At 49.7% G+C, this 25,685-nt stretch overlaps 1 protein-coding gene across 3 annotated transcripts in view; it reads right to left on the bottom strand.

Moving 5' to 3' along the window:
- Nucleotides 1-5,406: 5,406 nt before the first annotated feature.
- Nucleotides 5,407-25,685, bottom strand: part of CAMK1D (calcium/calmodulin dependent protein kinase ID) — a 392,490-nt gene continuing 372,211 nt past the window's right edge. Inside the window, exons 7-11 of one of the 3 annotated variants that reach the window (XM_086334937.1) lie at nt 17,631-17,743; nt 15,893-15,971; nt 9,846-9,933; nt 8,792-8,909; nt 5,407-6,524 (exon numbers count right to left, since the gene is read on the bottom strand). In XM_086334937.1, coding sequence (XP_086191063.1) covers nt 6,406-6,524; nt 8,792-8,909; nt 9,846-9,933; nt 15,893-15,971; nt 17,631-17,743 — 517 coding nt within the window. In that variant the 3' untranslated portion in view covers nt 5,407-6,405. Of the gene's footprint in view, nt 6,525-8,787; nt 8,910-9,845; nt 9,934-15,892; nt 15,972-17,630; nt 17,744-25,685 lie in introns of all 3 variants that reach the window. The other 2 variants (XM_086334939.1, XM_086334940.1) reach the window with 2 other exon arrangements.

Raw genomic sequence — 25,685 nt, 5'->3', positions numbered from 1 at the left:
TTTCTGGGGGCTTCTGGGTCCACCTCCAGCCACCTTCTGCAGCAGTAAGGCAAAGGGGGAGCCTGAGAGCCCACCAGAAGCCTCAAAGCCAAGCTATGCCTGTCCTGCCCCCATCTTTGGCAGGATTCCTGCACAGGATTCCTGGGGTGGTGATATAAAGTATTTGTGTTGTGTCCAGTTGCTTCAGTCACATCCAACTCTTTGTGACTCCATGAACCATAGCCCACTGGGCTCCTCTGTCCATGGGATTCTCCAGGCAAGAATACTGGAGTGGGTTGTCATGCCCTCCTCCAGAAGATCTTTCCTACTGAGGGACTGAATCCGTGCCTCTTGTGTCTCCTGCATTTCAGGTGTATTCTTTACTGCTTGAGCCATCAGCTGCTAAGTCACTTCAGTTGTGTCCAACTTTGTGCGACCCCATAGATGGCAGCCCACCAGGCTCCCCCGTCCCTGGGATTTTCCAGGCAAGAGCACTGGAGTGGGTTGCCATTTCCTTCTCCAATGCATGAAAGTGAAAAGTGAAAGTGAAGTTGCTCGGTCGTGTCCAACTCTTAGCCCCCATGGACTGCAGCCTTCCAGGCTCCTCCGTCCATGGGATTTTCCAGGTGAGGGTACTGGAGTGGGATGCCATTGCCTTCTCCTGAGCCATCAGGGAAGCCCATAAAGTATTTAGGGGACGTTATGAATTACCAGGGGCTCAATTCACCTCCTTCCTTCAAATCCAAACTTTACAAAGAGGAGGAAAGAGAGAGCTGTTGAAACACTCCAGTCTGGCTTCTTACAGAGGAAACGAACGACACACATCTGAAGGTGATTAATTGTCTTTATTGGAGGAAAACAAGAAGTCATCAATCTCATCATCAGTATGATAGAAATCTTGATATGTGTACATGATTGTCAAGGCAGAGAGTCATTTGCTACACAGGCCCGTTAACAATTTTGCAGTGCCGCAAACCTATGCGGAGTAAACTTCTTGCAGAGTTTATTACATGCATGGAATAAATGCACAGTTTCCCTTCTTTTGGACAAGCATGTTTTTATGGAAAAATTGAACCAATTACAAGCCTAGTAATAATAGACACAGGGACATTCCTGGGTTCAATGTCATAAGCTTTTGGAAAACATGCTCACTGTTGGGAGAGCTGCAAGAAGGACTATGACATTATTGCAGTGACCAGAGCCAATTTAGAAATTGTTCCAAATTTTATTCTGGACAGAATGTATCTTTTGTATAAATATCTTTCAACCTGAATGTGGGGCTAAGATAAATGTTCTCTGGAACTTGCTGCCTGTCTTGCAAAACAAAGATGCTGCGGCAAGGCTGTAGCATTTTTGTCACTACCACCACGTTTTTGCTTTATAACATGTCAAGAGCCTGGCTGCCAGCGCTGCCCCAGCACCTCCTCCCTCAAGTGCAAGGTTACCACGAGGGCCCAGGAACCTCAGTCTGTCCAGATTCGGGTTTTTCTTTGAGAAGTAATTTATCCAGTGTTTGGGGCTTTTGAGTTCCTGGTGATATCTTATCTCTATGGCGAAAGCCTCAACACTCCTTTCGTTTTCTTTTTTCCTGTCCATAAGAAAATAAAATCACCTCGAAGTAATAGAAGTTGGTAAATCATCAGAAGACACAATCATCATATGAGAAGTTCCCTGGAGACCAAAAGGTTAAAAATGGATATGGCGAATGCAGAAGCGGCATTAGTACAAAGAGGGAAATGCAGTAGTCAGTCCCTTTGGTGTAGAGAGAGATACAGACACCAAGAAGCCATTCCACACTTTGTCCACGAAACCAGACCTGGCAGCCACATGCTGCAGGGTTGGCTGCCAAATGAACAGCCTTTGCGTTTGCAGAAGCAGAGGCCCCGGAGCCACAAGCGTGGCTGCTCCTGCTACAAGTGGCAGGGAAGGCGGGAGAGACTGATGCTCCTGCCCGTTGCATCTGGCCCAGAGCAGGAGGTGGGCCAGGTCGCGGCCAGCATGCAGGGCCGACTTCACAGTGGGGCTGGGCTCCTGTGCCTGTGCTGGGCTGCAGATCACACACTGGGTTCAATGCACTGGGACCACACTGAAGGTCAGGGCTGAAGGGGGCTTGGGCCTCCTGCCTTCCTCTTTCTCCTCCCTGCCTTCTGGACAATGTAGAAGTGTCAAGTAATCTCATTGGCAGGTTGGTTTTCTTGGCATCTCTGTGAATTAAGCTCCCCTTTTAGAAATCTGCCCAATTCACCCTTCCTATCTCAACTTTTTCAATTCTGAAAACCAACTGGAACACTCTGTGGCCAACTTGCAGCCCCAACCTAGGACCAGCCCCCTGTCCCTCACAAAGAGTGGTGGGTTACAAACTGGTATATACATTTTTTTTTTAAACAAACTGAACAGTGTTTGGTCTGGAATGTGTTTAAGGAAAAGGCCAACTCTGCAGAGTGTAAGTGGACAGAACGGGAAGCAGTATTGTTTCAGAAGAACATGCAAAGGTTTCGTGCATCAGTTGATTCAGAGGACCTTCATTCCATTTGCCAGGACTGATAGTGAGACCCTGGGAAAGAGCACATCTTATTTCTGCTTAGGGAAATGGGAGGAACTGCCCTCTACTGGGCCTTGCTGTCCGTTTTCACAACCAGAGGAAGCCCAGAAGGGAGCTTGTGGAGACCATAGAAAGTTGGGAAGTCAAAAGTGTTGTAGGCGAAACACAGAGGCCATAACCCTCCTTCTCCCACTCTCAAACCTGAAGCAATGGTTCCAGGGTGGCTTCTCCAAGGTGAAGAATCAACACAACCCAGGTCCTGGGTGGCTGAGGGGGCCATGGTGGCCAAAGCCTTAACATACGGAGTTATCTGCACTGGGACACAGTCTTTTCTCACAACACATCAAACCCCAGGGAATTCATCAAGCTGTCACTCCTGCAAAGAAAGGGTCAACCCCTTTCTTTGCAAGGAGGGGTCACTTGCATTCTGTCCCTTTGTCCCTCGTGTTTTTGGCCTTCATTCTAAAGGAGGGGGTCTTCCTCTTCCATTCATAATCTCTTCACAATCATAATCTGGACACCACGGGAGACCAATGAACAGGATGAGATTAGTGCTGTAAGTAGGCTGAGCCGGGGGCACAGGTGTCACATGCCTTTCACCAGCTCATGCTCCCTGAGTGCCAGAGACTTGTCTGGTCAGCTCTAAGTCCAACTGCCCAGTTCCCTGGACGCTACACTCAGAGCCAGCTGAAGAGCTGGGACTTGCTCAAAAGTCTGTCAGGGCCACACTTGGGTGCACGCTCTCTGTTTCAGAAAACACTAGCCTCCCTGATGGCCTCATGGATGAGATGAAGCTCAGGGAAGTGAAGGAGAGACAGGAAGGCAGCTAAGAGCAAGACCATTCGAAGACACTCTTTCAAATAAGAAAAATAACCCACTTGCTCTGAGGAGGTGAAGAGACCAAATTGGTGGGAGTGGGGGGTGTTGGAAGGAAGCCTGTGATGAAGTCCATGGTCCATCCTTAGCCTAGCCACAGGCACTGGCCTTGAGGGGATGGGTAAGCCGGGTGCCCCTATGAAAAGCTCAGCTTCTGCTGGTATAATCTGACATCAGCGAGGGTCCTAGGGCTCGGCCACTCCACTTGGCAGGTGTACCAAAAGGCATATTCCGAGTTCTCTTCCCGTGTTGTGATCAAGTGTAAATAACACGGTCGAAAGAGAACCTCTGTTTTTTAACTGCTAATCCTCTCTGAGCAGAGAAGCTTTTCCATGTGGGGCTTATTTTCTCCTCTTCCTAAAACAATGGGGAAAAAACCTGAGTCTGGTGGCATCCAGACAGCAGAGATTCACCTGATGTCAAGTTCAACAAAACTCTACTTTTAGGCTGAAACAGTCACTATCTTCTTGCAGTTTGGTACTGAGACCTGATGTGGCCAACCATGGCCAAGAGCTGACCCCAAATCACAAAGAGACACCTGCAACCTGCCCGTCTTTCAGCTCTTCTGCACTTTTCAGGTAGGACATATTTTCAAACTAATTGCATAGAACATGCATCCCATATTTCAGCTCCAGAAAATAATTCGCCACCCATAAATCTGGCTCCAGATGCTGCTTTCCAAGTGCAAGTGACTGTGTAGTGCACAGTTCAAGGAGCTGGTAACTATTTGGGCACACATTCTAAGTATCAGATTCAGGCAAATTATCACCCTTCCTCCATAACATCTAAGTACTTCTCCTCTTATACTGTAGAAACTTGGATCTTCCATGACACTTGTTAGTAAGCAACATTCTACTAACTTCCTGGGAGACATGCCTCAGTTTTCTGATTCTGTTTATAATATTCATGCTATTGTCCTCCAAATGAGGCAATACTTGCTTCTTAACTGAGTCTTCTGTCATTTTATAGACATTTCCAGGTTTGTTACAAATTTTGAAGAGTAACAGCTTGATTTCCACTCTGGATACACGTGTGGCAGATGTCAAGTGGGATTCCTGTCAAGGGGCTGAGTGTCTGTGATGTGGTGGACATGGGGTGGACCAGATGCCTGTCTTTCCAGCAGCTCTTACACACAGCTGCACTGCTGTCCTGAAGGAGGCAGAATGCAGCTGTTGAGCCTCATAACACTGTGTGTGTGTGTGTGTGTGTGTGTGTGCGCGCGCGCGCGTGCGTGCGCGCTGAGGGGGCCATCACTGAATATTTGGCCTACACCCAGGCAAAGGTGTAGAAGTGACAAAGACAGCCTGACCAACAGGATCCGCTGAGTCTGACTATCTGCGGGAGAAGAGCACGAGGAGAAGGGAAGTCATGGGACCATCAAGAAGACATGCAGGGACCCACTGCAGCTTGAGGCCGACTGTGCGGATGCAGACTCAGGGCAGCGTGTGGGCACAAGGGCTGAGGGAGGGCTTTTGCATCTGGCACCACCTGCTCGCCTCTTCATGACAGCATCTTGGAACTCTCGTGGAGAAGCGCTTTGTCCTGGGTTTCACACTGTGCTCGCTCTATCCTGCACATCCGTCCACCACGTGGGTGAACAACGTGGCCCAGTTTTCCTGGGACACTGCTGGTTTGAAAGTCCTATATCCTGGGAAATCCTTCAGTCCTGGGAAACCTGGGACCACTGGTGACCCCACGATCTCAGATCTTTGGTTTGGGGATTCCCTTCGTCAGAGGGATGGCTTTGCATGCCAGCTGGGCCTGGCTGGGGTGGTCTCTGGTTGTCACTGCAGTGTCCCACTGGCTGGGCAGGTCACCTCTCCTCACCACCTCACATCAAAGGGGTCTTTTCCAAGGTCATTGCCCTCTCTTCCTCTCTCCGGATCCTCACCCTCTAAGAACAGCATAAACACTCGCAGAAACAACCGGTGTGAGCTGGAGGCTATTCGCAGTTGGAAGATTAGAAACGCATTTTTAAAAAACAGAGAGATCAATTTTAAAACTGCATAGCTGGGCTTTCACATGCCACCTTCCTCGTGAGAAAGGAGAGCTGTGTGAGAAATTTGCTCCAAATAAAATGGCATCGTGCTCTTTCTGTGCGGGAGGCTCTGAAATTTTTGCTGGGGGAGAGGGGTCATCTCCTTCATCACAAGTCTAGCCTTTCATCTTGGGGGAGTAGGCGTCTTCATTTCTGACCACGGACGGCCAGAGGCCCCAGGGTCTCCAGTTGGAGAGGGCTTCGCTGGAGGAGCTGCCAGGCAAGGTTTTCTGCAGGTGCCCTCCCACGGGCTCCCCAACTCCCAGGGAGAAAACAGGCCTGCAGAAGAGGTGAGTTATCTTCTCAGAGAACTGCCCCTCCAAGGAACAAAGGGAGACAAGGGGAAGGAATTGAAGTAAAGTGCACTCTTCACCTTGGAGACAGATTCTCGATCAATCCTCTATTAGAATTTTAAAAAATACTTTTAAATTCCCTTTGAAGGAAAAAAAAATCTCTTAAAGGTTAACATAAAATTCTACTACCGACAAGCAAAAGATACAGGTCATGGAAGTAAGAAGTATAGCTTGAAAGGACACATTTCTTAAAAGGAAAAAACAAACAAACCCTAATGCACAATATTTACCAATACTTAAATAATCCAGTTGAAACCTTTTTTTTTGTCATGAATGAAAAAATACAACATAGACGGTTACCTCTACTGAGAAGAGCGGGAAGGACAGGGCTTGGGGAGAGGAACTGAGAAAGTCCGTTCTGTTAGAGCTTTGCGAGATTCATATGTACAGCACCAGATCCTATTAAGTCAGCTCCCTTGAGTCAGTACAGTTTGTGAGAAATGAACACTTCAGAATTGCAGTATAAAATATGGCCATAAAAAAACTGCTGTCTTCCAGTCCTGTGCAGGGAGGCGCACCATGCAAGGTGGGATCGCTCTGGAGTGGCTGGTGGCGCTGGTGGCCCCCGGGGGCCCCCTTCCCTGGCCCGGCCCCCCGGGCCCCACCTCCGGGGCCAGTCACTTGCTTCCAGAGTGCACTGTCGTCACAGTGGTGGGCCTCGGTCTCCGATCTGCTCCCACTCCTGAGACCCCGGACGCAGAGGACACGAAACTACAGAGCGTGGAGGATGTCAGACCTGCAGGGGTCAGCGGACACAGAAGTTCAAAGCTTTAGAAGAACGTACTCACTCCCTCTTCCCACTGCAAGGGTTTGTTGGGGTGGGGGGAAAAAACTTTGAGGCCCTTGCTTCTAAACTTTTACCTACCCACAGGAAAACATCTGCAAGGATCCCAAGTCGTCTTAGGGACTCGTCTTCCCTCCTTGCTTCCACATAGCAATGATAACTGTGTTGTATTTGGATACATCATGGTTTAGCTACCATAACAGGATGGCTTCCATTTACTGAGCATTTACTACATACTAGGCATCAGGCTAGGTATTAAACACATGTGTGCGTGTGTGTGTGCATGCTAAGCTGCTTCAGTCATGCCCGACTCTTTGCGACCTATGGACTGTAGCCTGCCAGGCTCCTCTGTCCATGGGATTCTCTGGGCAAGAATACTGGAGTGGGTTTACATGCCCTCCTCCAGGGGATCTTCCCCACCCAGGGACTGAACCCACATCTTTTATGTCTCCTGCATTGGCAGGTGGGTTCTTTGCCACAAGCACTGCCTGGGAAGCCCAGTGAATATATACTGTCCTCATAAGAACTGTTTATTTCTTACAACAGTGCTGGGAAAGCAGTGGTTTTAAGAGCAAATAAAGAATGACCCCAGCTTGGTGTGTGCTCTGGACTTTTGGCTAAGAAGCATCTGTGACCCAGGGTACACTGACTTAGTCCTGCATGAATCGGCAGCCCCCCAGTCTAGAACAATTCCTGACATGCTGCACCTCCCCAGGCAGATGCTGGCATCAGAAATGTCCTGTTGTGGAATGATCTTAGCTGTGACAGTGTACCACCCACCCTTGCCACCATGAACTCGTGAGCACAAACACACGGACGCCGTAAAGTAAATGACCATGATGGCTGTGCTGTCAGAGCCACTGTCTGAATCTTCAAATAAACAATAGGTTGTGGGGTTTCCTTTGACCAGAAGGTGGAAAGGATTTGCACTGAAATGTAAATTGGGCCCAAAGCAGTGTGCAATTGTGTCAGGAAATGCTCAGTGGAGGTATCCTGGGAGGACTTTAGGGCTGGACGTTCAGAAATGAGATTCAAGGATTATTTAAAGATGAAGGGAACTGTTTTTTGAGGCAAACAGGAAGAAAGTGTCATGCCCAGGGTGAGACCAAGCTGAAGGGTTTCAATGAAGGAAATTCTGCAGGGCAGATGAGAGGTTCCCTGGCGGCTCAGAGGGAAAGAATCCACCTGCCCATTCAGGACACACCTGAGTCGGGAAGATCCCTTGGAGAAGGAAATGGTAACCCATACCAGTATTCCTGCCTGGGAAATCCCATGGACAGAAGAACCTGGCAGAGTACAGTCTACGGGGTCACCAAAGAGTTGCACACGGCTTAGTGACTACACAACAACAAGCGGTGCAGATGAGCCCGTGGAAAAGCCCAGCGAGTAAGGTGAACGTGTAGAGTGGGGACTGGGAGAGAAAAATAAGGAGGCTGTGCATGTGTCCTCAGCGATGTATTGTTCCACACAAAGATGGAGGACAACGAAACGTTAGTAGGGGTTGGCCAAAAATCTGGTTCAGCTGTTCTGTAACATATTATGGAAAAACCTGAACCAACTTTTTGGCCAACCTAATATCTTTACTCTGATCGCAAAGCCAACACACTTCAAATAAATTAGCTCAAATGGTCATCCAATAATACGTTTTAAAAGTCAGTGAGACCCAGGCCGTCATGAGTCTCTGTCATCGGTCCCTAAGGGTGACGCCCAACGAGAAGCAAGTCAGATCATAAGGAGATGCATCAGAAGTGTCGGCTTCCGTTCACACATGGCGGGTGGGACTTAAGCCACTGATGTCTCATCTCGACATGGAAATACTAGGACTTAGGGTTACATAGATATTAAATAATTAAAATTTTAAACTATTTTGAAAAACAGTGTGCTAGAGTTGTTGGGAGTGTTAATGAATTGAGTATTAACAGTGCCTGACACACTTACTGTGAAAGTGTTAGTGGCTTAGTCGTGTCCACCCCATGGTCTGTCCATGGCATTCTCCAGGCAAGAATACTGGAGTGGGTAGCCATTCCTTTCCCCGGGGGATCTTCCCGACCCAGGGATCGAACCAGGGTCTCCTGCATTGCCGGCAGGTTTTTTTACCATCTGAATTACCAGGGAAGCCTGACACACAGTAGGTACTCAGCAAACCAGAGTCCCCTTTTCTCCCTACCAGATCTGCCTCAAACACCAGTTGGAAAGCTCTGTTTTTGCTACATACGCACAATCTTTTTGGCTGGCCAGACTGAGGCTGCTCGAAACACTTGCATTTGAACTGTCCAGGCTGCTGCCAAGATGTAGTTTTCTCATATGTCTCACGACGGCCGTGGCGTTAAACGCTTGCTGATATTTCAGAAAGAAGAAAAGCAGACAAAATATTTCAGCTAATTAGAAAAGCCTCAGGCTGTCTCCTATCATGTCTCTTGTTACCCTCAGCAGTTTAACTTCTGAAAACATTCTCATGAACCTCTAGAAAGGAAACTTATGTTGCCGCTTCTTCTAAAAGTACATTCATCCTTTGACCCTCTCTCCCCCCATCAAAATACATTTTGGAGATGACGAGAATATTTTTCTTCTGACATAATAATGTAAACTGCAGAATAAATGTAAACCAATTCTCTCCATAATTCAGAAGTGACTTCTAGAATAAAAAGCATATTGTAATAACGCAGTACCTTAACATCTTATTTTTAAGAGTTTTCATTTCTGATTATTGGTGTTTTTGTCCTAAATAACAGCATTTCCTGTGAATAAAGTAGTTCAATGGAATTATTATCTGCATAGTGTCTACTTGTTGGCTCTCATGGAAAAATAGCCAGCTCTTAATTACCCATGCTTATGAGGACACAGGCTAATAGTTTCAGTCCATCACATTTTTACTGGAATGTAGTGATAAGTTCAATTGAGATTTCCTGTTTCCCTTTTCCATTTTTATATCACTTTTTAATACGAGTCAATTCCTCAAAGTTCCAGCAAAGTGAAGAAAGACAACAGAGATTTCTTAGGAAACTGCAAATGAGGAAGTGCTGGCAATATTGCTGTTTCTGGGTCTCAGAAGGAAGACATTAAATCATAGACTTTATCCTTCTCACACCACGATGCTCTCTCTTCAAGTCTTAATCTTTACTACTTAAAATCAGCACCATTATTTGGGTGAGGTTCTGGGAATTTTCATCAGACCTCCTGGGTGAGAACAACCTTTAGAAAGAAGAAGCCCTCCACCCATAGGGCAGGTCTGAGTGGTCAAGTTCACTGGGGATAGAGGAAATAAGGACTTACTCTCCACTTGCTTTTGGCGAAGTTCTTCCGGATCTGGGCGCTGACCGACTCGTGGATGTTTTTGCTGAGGGCTGTGTCACCAGCGATCCTGAAACCAACGCAAAGATGCTTCTTCAGAAGGGTTTTGTAGGCGGTGGGGTGGCGGGCGGGTGTGGGCTCTGACACGGGGTCCCATGCTTTCTTGGCAAAGCCGTGTCCTGTCCCCTTTGCAGGTTTGCTAAGAGGGGGGCCTGTACCCCCACGGCTCTGGTTGGAATGTTCACAGTCCACGACCACCGCGCTCCGAGCCCCGACCCACCTCCTCTCTGCACCCCTCCAGGCTTGGGCAGCACCTCCATGGTAGACCGCTCGGCCTGGCTTCCCCTTCCCCCTTTGTCACCGCCATTCCTACAGCTTCAGAGTCCACATGGACCACACAACCTGAGCTCAGCTCCCCTCCCTTTCCCCCAGCTTTCTACCTGCTAGGCCTCACCGCTGAGATGGCAAGCAGGTCCGCCAGCTGGTCTGACCTCCCAGCTTCCTCCCACCGGCCCCGCTCCCTGGCATCACCAGAGCCTCTGGTCCACGGACCACTCACCATCCCAGGCCCAGCACTCCATTCTGACTCTATCCCGGCTAGGCTAAGTTCCGCCACGTTCCACTCTTGCTCCCGCCCTCAGGGCCCCTTATCTGCTCTGTACGCGGTGACAGGGACCCAGTCTCAGCTCAGCCCTGACTGGCACACCTTCTCCTGCATTTCCTTGAGAAGTCCTCAGAACTGCAAGGACCACGCCCCCCAGATCCCACTGGGTCCCTGACATCACTGGGCAATCTTGATGTTGTTCCTGCTTGACCTTGGCTTTCTATTCCAGGGAAGAAGGGCAGGCTTGGTCTTTGCCTCCTACCCTCGGAGTCCCGCTCATCCTGTCACTTCCTCCCTCTGCTCTGCCACACCTCTCCTCTCTTTCTTCCCCACTTCCCTCCTCCCCCCGACCCCCCAGTCTGTTCTTGCGCCTCCCTCTTTTCTCTGGGCCTGCAGTCTCCTGTCTCACTGATGGCCTGGGGGTCTCTCCAGCCCATTCCTCTCCCTCAACACCAGCCTCACTCGACATTCGACCCCCACCCCCATTCTCTGGCAATCTCACAGGAAACTGTTCTGTTTAGTCTTTTCTGGGCTTGAATCCACCCATCTTCCTTTTCTCTTAGCACCAAACTATTCAATTCTAAGCTGACTAATGATGCTTCAGAAATAATTTCTTGGATTTTGGAAAAGTTAAGGGGCAGACAGATGCCGGGGACACTGACCATCCTTTCTGGCTGGAGGGTGACCTGTGGGTGAGGGAGGGGCCGGGTCTCAGACTCAGATAGCCCGGGACACAGGCCAGCCTGGACACAGACTGCTGTGTCCATTCACTTCAGGACATGAAAGGAAGAAACCGCCGCTGTATGAAACACATTCCCACCACCAGCTCCTCCCATTAGAACTGAAAACATGGCTGGTGCGCTCTGGAAAGGAAGTCTGTGTCAGGCTGGGTCTAAGTTAGAATACAGTCTCATATCCCAGCTCAGTGCAAGGCCCCCTCAGTAGACTCCTCTGGTTTTCCCAGCAGGGCTGAAAATACACATCTCAGATGACACTCAGAAATGAACCTAAGCCAGCAAGGTTTCCATATCCTTTTCCACTTTTTTTTTTTTTTAAGTGAAGTATAGTCCCCATGGACTGTGGCCTGCCAGGCTGCTCTGTCCATGGGATTCTCCAGGCAAGAATACTAGAGTGGATCCCTTTCTCCAGGGTATCTTCCCAACCCAGGGATCGAACCCGGGTCTCCTGCATTGCAGGTGGATTTTTTTTTTTTTTTTTTTTTTTTTACCATTTGAGCCACCAGGGAGGCCCTAGGTTTCCATTTCCAACAACTGTCAATAGCCCCCTTTCTCCAGACACATGTCAGTGAAGGGCAATATCTGAATGAACAAACCCGAGGAAGCAGACGTGTCATGAAGCCTCTTCTCCTGGAGGGCTCATGTGCTTCCTCCTGCGCCTCTTGTAACAGCTACATCCTCAGAAAAGAATACCAATTCTACGTGTCGGTGGCCAACTCTTTCTTGGAAACCTGGGGGCAGAAGTGGCCGGAAAGATGGAACTCCTTGGACTGAGCACTGCTGCAAGGCAGAGTCCTCTCCAAACCAAACAGGCTGGGCAGGGGTGTCAGGGAGACGCCCTTCCCTGTGGGTGAGCCCAGCTGAGAGGGACAGAAAACGCAAATCTTCAGTTGTTCTAGTAAAGTCCTGTGCTCACTTCCCAAAGTGCCCAGGCATGCTGCCACTGGTGAAGGACCCAGCAGGACAGACAGTGGCCCAGAGGCCCTTGTTAAACATCCGGCTTGGAGGTGAAGCCAGCCATCTCGGCTCATGACAGCTCATGACCACCTTCCTCAAACAAGCATCATTCCCAGCAGCCAGGAAGTTCCCCAGGATAACGTGGGATGCTCAGCGCTCCCAGCTTCAGCCTCGTTCACTGGCAAAACCAGAGGCACAGAACCTGAGAACTAGAAGGGACCTGGGATGTCACCTCAATTGTCCTAGGAACTGAACAACACCTCAGATACAGAAGAATTTCCTGATGATTCTGTACACACAGGTAAAGCTACAGGCACCTCTATTTCATCCGGGTCTCCGACTCTCTCTCGCTTCCCAGTGTCTGCCTCTAGACTAACAAGGGAGATGGCATTCACATCAATCATGCTGTGTCAGGTCTGCCTGGCTCTTTCTCACCACACACAGATCATCAAACTCCTCTCCTTGCCTTTTGGTGCTTTGATATCTTGTATACAGCCTATTCTGGGCTTCCCAGGTGGTTCAATGATAAAGAATCCACCTGCCAGTGCAGGACACACAGGTTCAATCCCTGGGTTGGGAAGATCCCCTGGAGAAGGAAATGCAACCCGCTCCAGGATTCTTGGGATTTCCCTGGTGGCTCAGATGGTAAAGCTCAGATTGTCTGCCTACAATGCGAGAGACCTGGGTTCAGTCCCTGGGTTGGAAAGATCTGGAGAAGGAAATGGCAACCCACTGCAGTATTCTTGCCTGGAAAATCCCATGGACAGAGGAGTCTGGCAGGCTACACTCTCTATGGGGTCGCAAAGAGTCGGACGCAACTTCACTTTCACTTTCCAGCATTCTTGCCTGAGAAATCCCATGGACAGAGGAGCCTGGCAGGCTATAGTCCACGGGGTATCAAAGGAGTCAGACACGACGAACCAACCAAAAAATAACAACAGTCTGTTCTATTAGTACCTACATAGCTCTGATTGTGCGTTCTTGTAACCACTTGCTCAAGACAGGCTTGGTGATGCCTAGTGTGTCTCCCAGACCCCTGGGATCCTTCCCAGTTCCTGCAGTTGCCACAGCTCAGCTGCCTGAAGCCCCGGGGAAGGGAGGGGTCTCCATGAACACTGAGGACAGCGCTTCAGATGCCCCCTGGCTGGGCCAACACAACAATGTCCCCCCAGGAGGGAAAACTGCTGTTGCCCTGGGGACTGGCTGAGTGTCACCTGGGATCACCTGAGGTCACCTGCTGACCCTCAGGATCATCACTGTAGTTTGCTTGTCACTGAAACTGGAGGCAGAGGCTCAGAACAATCCAAATGAAGTAAACAAACCTCATCAAGGTGCTTCCCTGTCACTGGGACTGGATTCCCATCCTGCCGTTGTCTGCTCTTTAGCCATCAGCCAGCACTCGGTTGGCTCCCAACTATCCATCACTTAGAGGAAGGCGAGGCCTCCCGTGCGGGGCTGGGGAACATATGCTGAGATGGGCTGACTGCCCTCTGCAAGGACAGCTTGGAAAGGAACCCTGTCCTGCCTGGAGGGGTCTATTTTGAGGCTAAGGGGAGGCCCTGCCCTAGCCAAGCCAACAGGCCTTGGCTCAGTGGGAAGAGCAAGTGCAGAGTGAGAGATGATGCTCTCTGGGTGTCATCTGTGTACTGGGACCACGGTCTCCAGAACAGGGATGCTGGTAAAGCCACATCTCACATCCTGCAAGCTCTCAGCTGAATCTGTGTTTTCAAGTTGCCTGGGCAGTGTTATATATGAGAAACAGGTATATTGTAAATGCAGGTGTTTCTGGAATGCTTGAGTCAAACCATCTGTCTTTACCATTTTCTGACACTTGACTTTCTGGGAATTCTGAAATGCACAGTAAGAATTATAAAACATGGGGGAAAAAACCCTATCTCTGAAGTAAGGAGGCATTTATTTGTGCAGCTCACATGCCAATACATCTCAATGTGACCCAGGCTGATGACCCTGAAGTCATCTCAGACTTGACATCTTTCCTGAGCTCCAGACTCATTCTGCAAAGCACCCACCAGAACAGATCTGCATCAAGATGACACAGCACCCTCATTCTCTTTTACTCCAGCCCGCCTGTTCCCACAGCACAGCATCCTCCCAGCCCCTTGAACTGGACAATCTGGAATAACCTCACCGCTTCACAGGTCAGCGCGGGACCCGTAGCTTCCCCACCCCTGGCCTGTCTCCGCCCCCTCCCTGCATTCCTGGGACACTGGGCAGACCACCTCCACCCTCCTGGGGCCAGCCCTCTCCACGTGACTGCTCAGCCCCTCCTGGCACCTCCCATTCCTAGTCCCCAATCCTGCTGCCAGGCTGAGGTTTTGAAAATGCAAATTTGATCACTCAGCTTAAAACCTGTCTGGGGTCCCCACTGCCCAAAAGCAGAAGAATTCCAATAGATTGGAGATTATTAGGTACTCTTCTTCACATGGATTATCTCATTTGCTCCCTTGAAAATCCCTCTAGGATATATACCACTGTTATTTCCCATCTCAGAGCCATAGGCGAGGCCCAAAGTTTAAAGAGCTGGCTCACACAGCACAGCCCGAGTCCAGGACTGGGGTCCACCGGGCCCAGCTGAAGCTCACGCCAGAACCTGCTGGGTCTCTCCTTTACAGTCTCATCTTTCAGTGCTCCCCGTCCACTCTCACTAAACACTGCAGCTTCATGGATGGGTGTACAGTGTAAGCCCCCAGGCCTGGCCCAGGAGGCTCATGCAGCCTGGAATCCCTGCCCCACCCTAGGTGGCCTGATGACAGGCTTTTCAGAGCACAAGGCGGGCATCTCTGTGAACTCCTGCTGGATTCTCAGCCCTGCCTTGCCCCTCTGCCAACATCGACAGTCTGCATATTGTACCGGCTGTTTTACTACTCCTGGGCTTTGTCTAAAAAAGGAGGCTCATGATGCTTTAATAAGAGAGCTTAATGACGCATTTGCTATGTGCCAGATGGGCTAAACCCTCTATGTGTGCACGTGATCTCAGACACTGCTTCTTACATTGACCCCCAAAACTAGGTACCGTCATCCTCACTTGAAAGATGAGAAAATTAAGGCTCAGAGAAGTATAAACCCAAAGTCACCAGGTTCAACCCTAGTAAGTGGCACAGAAGGTGGCTTCAGGCTTCCCTCGTGGCTCAGAGGTTAAAGTGTCTGCCTCCAATGCGGGAGACCCGGGTTCGACCCCTGGGTTGGGAAGGTCCCCTGGAGAAGGAAACAGTAAACCACTCCAGTACTCTTGCCTGGAGAATCCCATGGACGGAGAAGCCTGGTAGGCTTCAGTCCACGGGGTCGCAGAGAGTCGGACACGACTGAGCGACTTCACCTTCAGGGCACCACAGGAAATGTAGTCCAGGATGTCATAAACTATCAATTCATCCCACTGGAGACGACGAAACACTAACTTGAAAAGCATCTTAAAAGAAAAAGAACATATAACCTCAATCTACTTACTGGCTGAGTAATAAGCTCAAGGAATAAAACTCCGCTCTTAAAGCCTCCTTGGGGGATTACCTTCAATAAAAATGAGCCTAAAATATTTCACATAAAGTGAAAAAGCTACAGCTATTTCTTGTGCATTAGTGCCTTCAGAGACCGTGTCCTCCAAGGTTGGGTGGGGAAAGGAAGAAAGAGCTGGCCCCACGGGACGCCAAGCCTCACCCGTGGTTTTCACAGTGGAGACCCAGCCGACTGGCCCCTCGAGTGGGTGACGTTCTTACCATGGGTGCCGAGCTGCCTGCTCGCATGTGTATCTTTTATTCGGATCTTTCTCCATCAGGTTCCGAATGAAGTCTTTTGCTGTTCAAAAAGAAGGTGCATGGAGAGGAATCAGTGTGTGGCCTGAGATGTGACAATAAGATAGCAGTGGGTCTTTGGGAGTATCAAGGGTACCACGACAAATATGAGACCAGCCTTCCACAGCCACTAGGGAGCTGGGACAAAAGGCAGGCAGCACCAGCGTTCGGGGAAAAGAGAAGCTGAGATCTGAGGTTCTGAGTGGTGACGCAGTGAACCAGGAGGCAGCTGAGCCTGGCCTGGGACCCGCCTCCTGGCTCGGAGTCCCTTCCTGCCGGCAGGCAGCGAGTGGTACCTGTGGTCCAGGAAGAGATGAACAATCCTTGTCACCAGGTGCCCCTCACTCAGCTCACCGCTGCCTCAGGGAGCTGTTTCGTTGATGTCTTCTCCATGTTAAGACATCACGGATTCAACGAAATCACCCAAGCACCCACTAGGCTCCCCAGGCCTTGGGTCAGCCCTGGAGTCGCGGACACACAGCCCGCCAGAAGCGCCCCCTGCAGCCCCCGAGGGTGACGACAAACAGTGAGCAGGAAAGGCTGAGGCAGGAGGTGTGCCCTGGTGGAGGAGGAACTGCTTGGAGGCCCAGGGGTGGGTGTGGCCTGGGCAGGACGCTGAGCGCGTGGGGGTGGGGGAGGGGCTGGGTCCCAGAACTGGGGGACATGTGCCGGGGGGAAATCTGTCACCTCGGGGGCCCAGAAGCTCCCTGCCCGCAGGACTGGACTTCCGGGGGACAGCTGTGCCCTTCCCAGCTCAGAAGTAAACTAGTCCCCATGCGGCCCTTTCCTGAAAGCCTTGGAGGACCACAGTCCCATCCCAGGTTTTAGAAGACTGAGGAAGAAAGCAAGGCATTTCCAGTTAGGAGGAAACAGTGCAAGTGTGTGATATTTGGATAGGTGGTTCATTATTTCATTTGATCCTTATACCACCTGCCAGAGTGGGGGAGTAGTGTCACCATCCTCCTCTGTTAGGGAGGAAGGTGAAGTTAGAGACGTTTGATCTGCTCCTGCGGGCCTTGGGTTTGATTGTTCTCCCTGAGGGGGAAATGGTGAACTTCCCTGGCAATGTTTCCTGTGGCATAGTAGCTGAGGTGCGGGCTCTGGCTTGAAGGTATGGGTTCAAACCCCAGCTCTGTCACTTACTACCTGCGTGGCTTCAGTCAGGTTATTTCACCTTCTGGGGTCTCAGTCTCCTTATCTGTCAAATGGGGCTAAAAGGACTCCCCACCTGACAGGTTGTCCTGTCCCAAGGACTGGGTGAGCTAGCACACATCTGGAGCTCACGGTTCTTAGCACACAGTAAGCCCTCAATAAACACGAGCTAACACTGTCTCCTGGAGTTTATGAGTCTGAGTAAACTTTGGAAGGTGGTGAAGGACAGGGAAGCCTGGCATGCTGTGGTCCATGGGGTCGCAAAGAGTCGGACACGACTGAGCGAGTAAACCAACAGCAAACACGGTCTCACTCCAGAGCACCCAGAGCAGCGTGTGGCCGAGCAGGGCAGGAGTGAGTCCCCGGCCCAGCCCGGCTGGGGCACATGGCCCAAGCCTCTCCTCGCTCACAACTCAATTCAAAGTGTTAGCTCAGGACCATTCTGAGCCCCCAGGGCCTGTCGGAGACGGAGGTGGTCTGGGTGTAGGGGTCCCCGAGCCATGAGACCTACCCGAGTCGGAGATGTCATCCCAGTAGGGGGAGTCGAACTCATATTCTGCCTTGAGGATCTGCTCAAAGAGCTTGGAGTCGTTTTCGTCATAGAAAGGAGGGTAGCCGCAGAGCCTGGAAGACAAGAAGGCGTAAGGATCTGAACCGGCTGTGGAACCAGCTCCACGTGGTGGCTCGACGTCCGGCTGGAGGAAGAGCTGTCTTCGCTCAAGTGGAGAAACCTGCCCTGAGTGTGCTGCACACACAATCTCAGCCAAGAATCCAAACCTCCCATGGGTTCACGTGGCACAGAAGTTCACAGGCAGCAAAAAGAGTTAACCCAGGTGGTGACAGAGGGTGAACATGTACACTGAATTCATCTTAAATGTTTCTGATCTTACTCCCCGTGATATCATCCCCAGTAGAAGACAGGTTAAGGAAACAAACAGAAGATATGTTCAGTGTACTCTATAGAGAGCTTCCCTGGTGACTCAGCAATAAAGAATCTGCCTTCACTGCAGGAGATGCAGGTTCGATTCCTGGGTTGGAAACATCCCTTAGAGGACTCCAGTATTCTTGCCTGGAAATCTCATGGACAGAAGAGCCTGGTGGGCTACAGTCCATGGGACTGCAAAAGAGCCGGACATGACTTAGGGACTAAAATGAAAACAAATACATTTTAGAACCCTTCCAGGTTCACTTTATTTAATCAGAGCAAAATAGGGAAATTTTTACAAGCCTGAGTAACCAAGTTGCCATAAGCGGCCCCAAAACGCACAGTTTCACCCTACCACATCCAACCTGGGTATCTGAAAGGTTACAGTTTCTCCCATTAACATGTAATAAGCAGAAGCTGACATAAGTTATAATACCATAACCTTTTCCCCAATAAACCCTTAAAATTGAATTTTCAAAGATAATCTAGGTCCAGTGGTTAGGACTTGGAGCTTTCACTATAGTGGGCCTGGGTTCCATTCCTGATCGGGGAACTGAGATTCCACAAGTTGTGAGGGGCAGGCAGTCCAAAAAAAAAATTATTTAGGATGTTGGTAGAGAAAACTTCTAGTTCTAGAGATACTGACAGTCACAATAGGGAATTTTTATTAAATACCCATAAAGCAACTCGTGCCATGAAACTGTGGGTTCTCCCGCCCAGGTCTGCTACCAGCTCTGACGTGACCTTCACCACTAATAGGCCAGTGATACATTTTTCTGGACCAAGATGTCCTCATCTAAACACAAAGAGGCCAGACTGGAAAATTCCTAACATTTTTTTGGCTTTAAGATGCTGCGGCTCTGTGCTGCCTTCTCCCAATTTGTTTGGCTGGCTGTGCATGCGTGCATTCTAAGTTGCTTCAGTCATGTTAGACTCTTTGCGGTCACATTAGACTCTTTGTGACCCCATGGAATATAGCCCACCAGGCTCCCCTGTCCATGGGATTTTCCAGACAAGAATACTGGAGTCGGTTGCCACTGGCCTCCTCCAGGAGATCTTCCTGACCCAGGGATTGAACCCTTGTCTCCAGCATCTCCTGCATTGGCAGGTGGGTTCTTTACTGCTAGAGCCACCTGTGAAGCCCTTGACTGGCTGGGAGACCAAGGGAAAGATCTGGTCCATGCTTGAGGCCTGGGTGGGGGAGGGAGGGACGGGGAAGACAGGGGCAGGCCCTGGTTGGGACTAGACATCAGAAAGGGATGAGATTTACACTGTGACTGTGATGGACAGAGCAGAGGGCAAGGCTGGATTCCAGAAGGCTGGGCAGAAAGCTGGATGGCACAGAACTTGGTTCTGGGCCTGAGACAACCCCCAGGGTGGCAGCAGCCACCGTGAGAGAGTCCTGCCCCTAGACGAGCCCAGAATCTTCCCACACAGCCCAGTGTTGTTCAAAGCACAGCTACAGCCCAGAGACCAGTTTAATGAGAACAAGGGAACAGGCATCAACAGGCTCCAGGCCTTTGAGGGACTGAGGCTGTCGGCAAGTAAGAAATTTAATAAAGGGCCAAAGCACAGCTTTCAGTACATTTTTTCAGCCGCTCCTGCACTCTGCACAGCCTCGCTGCCTCTGCTGTATAGGGGAAGGGCTGACGACACTTTTAAATGCTGTGAGACATTCTGTGGGCCGATAAGATTCAAAACCGTCTCTCCCTACAGGGTTGGTTTAGGGGCTAAGAGCCTGGAAAATTTCATTTTTAAAGATTTGCTGCTTTTGGCGAAATGAGTGAGAGCCAGTGCTTCTGAAACCACGAAGCCCATATTTCACTTCCCAGGAAAGCCTGGGGCTGAGAGACAGACGCAGAAATGTTTCCCATAATGAGGATTTAGGGTAAATGAAATGTGCATATTAGGAAAAGCAGACAGAGCGAAATGTTAGTTCATCTTGGAAAACAGCGAAATTGTAGATACGTGAGGCTTCTGTTTGTTAACAACAGAGTGTGTTTTATTTTACAGTTCGGCTTTCAAGGGAAAAAAATCTTTAAGAAAATTTCAAGGAAGATTTATTCTTCATGTGCCAATCTTCTTAAAGTAATTTGATTTCTTCTGGTTTTAGCTCTCTTGGGGAGGGGAAACACAAAATACTTTTTGTGTTTTGGTACTGAGGATGGAGGGCTTCTCTGATAGCTCAGTTGGTAAAGAATCCACCTGAAATGCAGGAGACCCCAGTTTGATTCCTGGGTCGAAGATCCGATGCAGAAGGGATAGGCTACCTACTCCAGTATTCTTGGGCTTCTCTGGTGGCTCAGCTGGTAAAGAATCCGCCTGCAATGTGGGAGACCTGGGTTCGACTCCTGGGTTGGCAAGATCCCCTGGAGAAGGGAAAGGTTACCCACTCCAGTATTCCGGTCTAGAGAATTCCATGGACTAAAATAGTCCATGGGGTCGCAAAGAGTCGGACACAACTGAGTGACTTTCACTTTCACTGAGAATGGAAAGAAAGGAAACGGATGGAGCTTGAGGACTAAATTAAAATTAAGAAAGAAGGTTTTAAAACAGGGATGGAAACAGAATGGAAGGGCAAGGAGAGGTTGTAAAATCTTCCTCAGACCTAGAAATTTCACAGGGCTCCCAGGCGAGGCTATTTCATGAGTGGTTTGTGTGGCAGGTTTAATTAGCAGAAATGACAACTGTGAGATGTTTCTATCTCCATATACAGGATGCTGACTTCCACAGTCCTGGGCCTGCCCATTTGCAGGCTTCGTTTTCATCTCTGTGTTCACATTTTACATATCAAACCAGCTAAATAACCTACAAATTGACAGGTTCTCAAAGACGATAAAGCTATTCCCAATTGTTCTAGAACAAGAAGCCCGTGGTTCAGGATAACGTCTGAACTTGCCCACGACAGACGGTCCCCCCAGTGCCAGCAACCCGGCTCCACCAGCTCCTCACTCACGTCCATTCCAGCCTTGGAGGGCCATCCAGGGGAGCATGCTTACCCCTCCCGTCTTCCCTCTACTACTCCGTCTGTCGTCTCATCTCCTCTGGCACACTTAAACAGACGTACATTGGGTTCTAGTGTAGCCTCAGCTGAACACTTATTCAGGGTCAAAAGTCCCACCATGCGCTTTGCTCTATTCTCTCACTTAAACCTCACTCCCCCAGGAGGGGAGCATCTCTGACAGCCTGCCTGGACCTGCAGAGCCACCCTCCACTCCGCTCCGTCCCCGGGAGGCTGGCCTGTATGGAGGGTTGCTGAGGGCTGAATTCTCTGACATCTGCTGGGGGGTCAGCCAGCGGGGACCCCAGGGGAGATGGGGGAGGAGGGCAGGGCGATGCCCTGGCCCCTTCCACTGAGACTCAGGCTGGTTACAGCGCTGAGCCCAGGGCAGTGCTGCTCCCAGGGAGGGGCTCTGCCAGACTCTCCCTTGGGCGGGGTAACTGCTTCCTCCTCCCTGATCACTGAGGGTCAGGGCAGTTATGGCTCAGCTGCCGTCAGTCTCAAGGTCACGGTGCTATTCCTTGCGGTCCCTTCACACCAGAGCCCTGTATACAGTCCCTTGTATAATTCTCATTTTAAAGGCAGAGAAGCTAACTTGCAGCGAAGTCGGGACACGAGCCCTGTCTGTCTGATTCCGGGTCTGTTCTTAACTGTCTTGCTTGTTCACTAAAGGGAAGGAGGCTTGAGAACTGAACCTTAGGTTTCAGTTTTGACTTTGAATTCTCTCTGCAGGCCCTTTCCTTTGCCCACTGGCCCCTTCAACTGCAAACAGAACCCAGCCACTGGACCCGACCTCCCCATTTCCCAGATACTGGGTCTAGCTGCTAAGATGCTTAGGGTTGGTTTGCAGTCCACAGAGTACTTTTTATTTCTGGACCGAAATGAAGGTCTGCACTCTACCTGGGCTACCCTCCCCTGGCCCTTTCCAACTGGCACATCCCAGCTAGGGTGTTACTAGGAAGACCCAGCCCTCTGCTGCCAGGCAGTGTGGGTGCCCTGCTCTGTGACCCTTCCTTACGGCACACTGTCCTGATCTCCACACCCTCCTCAAGGCAGGACCATGTCTCGTGTTTTTCTTTCTTCTTGGATTTCTAGTGCTCAGCTCAGGGTCTACCTATGGCAATTCCTGGGTCAATGTCTGGATGAACAAACATGCTCTTGGAGAGGGGGTTTCACCGCTGGCTGCTGAGCCCTCTGGCTGGGCGCTGAAAGAGAGACAAGGATGAAGGAAGGATGCAGGAGCACCCACTGCAGCACAGCCCAGGACACCATCGGAGTCCTCACTCATCCCGACTCCTCCCTCCTGCACACCACCCTCCTGGAAGGTGGGAAATCAGCAAAGCTCGGTGCCACTGACTGACGTTCCAGAAGAACCCAGTGAGCAAGGCCAGGTGCTGGGAGCAACCTGGCCTCTGTTTGTAGAGAGAATGCATTGGGTTACCTAAAACGCCACTACCGTTTTGTGGACAAGTCTCATGGAGGAAGTTTTCCATGAAGAAGGCTGTTAACATAAATGAAAGTGAAAATCACCCACAGCCAACCATGGCTGGTCCAGCAAGGCACAGTTATTCTTGGAAAATGAAATGGTGTGATAGGGTTAGAGCTTCCACTGAGCGGTCCCGAGACTTGACTGCAATAATTGTGCTAATTAAGGGATGTTCCACCTCCTCCTTTGCCCTTGGACAATATCAGTGTCCTTACAAAAATGGATGCCTGCTGAAAAGAATTCCAGATAACAATCAGTTGTTACCTCTTTCTGCTTTTATGTAACTTTACTGTCATAATTCACTGCAGCCTTCTAACTTCTTGCATATTTCTTAGACCTGATTTAAGGTTCTGCTTTTCCTTATTGACTTTTGGTTTGAGAGACAGACACAGAGAAGACAGGAAGGAGCTGGTATCAGAAGCAGTGACAGGCAATGAGTTATTACATTTATACCTGTTAGGATGGTCATTATTAACAACAAAAAAATAATGAAAGTTAACAAGTGTTAGGATGTGGAGAAAATGGAACCCTTGTGCACTGTTGGTGAGAATGCAAAATGGTGCAGCCACTATGGAAAATGATACGGATGTTTTCCAAATATTAAAAATGGAACCACCACGTGATCCAGGAATCCTTCTTCAGGATATATTCCTAAAGGAGATGACATCAGTGCCATGAAGAGATACATGTGCTCCTGTGTTCACTGTAGCATGGTCAAGATGTGAAAAAATTCAATGTCCACTGATGGATAAATGGATAAAGGTGGCTCAGTGGTAAAGAATCCACCTGCCAAGTGGGAGACATGGATTTGATCCCTGGGTCAGGAAGATCCCCTGGAGAAGGAAATGGCAACCCATTCCAGTACTCTTGCCTGGAAAATTCCAAGGACAGAGGCGCCTGACAGGCTATAGTTCATGGGGTCGAAAAAGAATCAGATAGGAATTAGTGACTTAGCACAGAGAACAGAGGAGCCATGTGGGCAACTGACTTTGCAGCTGTGTGGAGGGTGGGTTTGAGGCAGGAAGACAAGTTAGCTGCTGTGAGCAGACAAGGGAAGGACCGGAGGCACAGGCAGTGGTAGTGGTTGGGGGAATGGATTCCAAAAGGAGTCCAGAGGGAAAAACAGGAAGATGAGGTGATTAGCTATGGAGAAAGGGAAGGCCAGGATGCCTCCCAGGTCTCCAGCATGGACCACGGGGGCTGCATCAACCATGGTGGAGAACACGGAGGGGAAGGGACCAGGGACAACCCCAACGTGTCACCACAGCACCTGGCAAGTCCAACCTGTCTCTTCAATAGACACAGCCCTCCTCGGGGAAGCAGCTCTGGGCAGCTGTGTCCTTACAGTTAGGAGATCAACACCTAATGTCCTACCCCAGCCTGCCTTCTAGAAAGACAGGAGGTGGCCCATCAGTGGGAGACAGGGATAAAGAAAAGTGAACCCGAGTCTTTGCTGAACCAAACCCCAATAAGGTCACATCCGGTAGCCCTGGTTCAGCGCTTGGCTCCCCTGCACTGCAGCAGGGGGTACAGAGGATAGAAAAGCTGCCGTCCAGACCCTGGAGCTCAGGGCTGGGCAGAAGTTCCGGCCTGCCTCTCTTACCCAGTGTAGCTGGGAAAGCAAGCAACACATACAAGCAAACCTTCTGAGCATCTGAAATGTGCCTCCTGGGCTTCCCTGGTAGCTCAGCTGGTAAAGAATCCACCTGCAATGAGGGAGACCTGGGTTGATCCCTGGGTTGGGAAGATCCCCTGGAGGAGGGCATGGCAACCCTCTCCGATATTCTTGCCTGGAGAACCCCCACGCACAGAGGAGCCTGGCGGGCTACAGGCCATGGGGTTGCAGAGTCGGACATGGCTGAGTGACTAACACACACACAGCACAAGTGCCCAAACACACTGCAAATATTCTACATAAAAAGCCCCAGAGTGCAGCAGTCCACACTGACGACTGAGGCATCATCTGGAAACAGCAACCCAGAACGCGCCCTTTAGTCTAACTGGAGGAAGAGCATGAAGATGAAGAGGTGGGTGACTTTGCAAGTCCTTTCCTCTGAGGGCTGACTTTGCTTTCAGAGGCATTTCGTGGTGTGGCTTCCTCAGCCTGGGATTCAGAGAGATAAAAGACACAGATTCAAATTCTGGCTCCAACAAGGCCTGGTAGAGTGACTTTGGGGAAATTATGTATTGTCTCCCAGTCTCAAGTTCTTTTGTAAAATGACAAAAATAGGACCCACATTATAAGAGATATTATAACATATATCACATACATTGTATAATAATCTATATTACATATAACACACAGATAGATGAACGGATGGATACAGGTAAAAGATATAACATATGAAAGTGCCCATCACATTGCAGTCATTAAATGCCAGCCCCCCACTCTTATCTCCCCTTGTTTGTCTCTTTTCTATTCTACCAGCTCCATCTAACTTTTCAGCTTCCCTCTGCTGAAATATTGTGCAGTGAGACCCTGCTCACCATCAGGAAGACCCAAGGGAGTGGGAGAGAGGAACAGATGAGTCTGAAGGGACTCAGTCCAGTGTCCTACCCTTTTAACGTGGAAACAGAACAATATAACTAAAAATTTTGTACCAAGTCTCAGAATCATTCATGACTGACTGTACATCCTGACCTCAGCTTCTACACTGCTCTGGAAGGGAAGGAGAGAGAAACCACCTCTAGTCATGATAGTATGTGATAGATGTGCAGACAGGATGTTCTGGAGACCTGCTTTTCAACCTTGATCTTTGAGGATGGGTATTTCCAAGCCTTTTATCAAGAAGTCCTCAATTCTAGGAAATTGCTCAAGCTTCCCTGAGAACACTTACTCAAAGGCATATTAGTGAAGAAAGTATTTTTATGCAATTGATGCTTTCAAACTGTGGTGCTCGAGCAGATTCTTGAGAGTTCCTTGGACAGCAAGGAGATCAAACCAGTCAATCCTATAGGAAATCAATCTTGAATATTCACTGGAAGGACAGATGCTGAAGCTCCAATACTTAGGCCACCTGATTCGAACAGTCAACTCTTTAGAAAAGACCCTGATGCTGGTAAAGATTGAAGGCAGGAGGGGAGGGAAAGACAGACAAGATGCTTGGATGGCATCACTGACTCAATGGACATGAGTTTGAGCAAATTCCAGCAG

The sequence above is a fragment of the Bos grunniens genome, chromosome 13 (genome assembly GCF_055505025.1).
Source record: "Bos grunniens cultivar Pamir isolate PY7600 chromosome 13, Bosgru_T2T1.0, whole genome shotgun sequence".
Lineage (NCBI taxonomy): Eukaryota > Metazoa > Chordata > Mammalia > Artiodactyla > Bovidae > Bos > Bos grunniens.
This window is presented reverse-complemented; position numbering and strand designations above follow the sequence as displayed.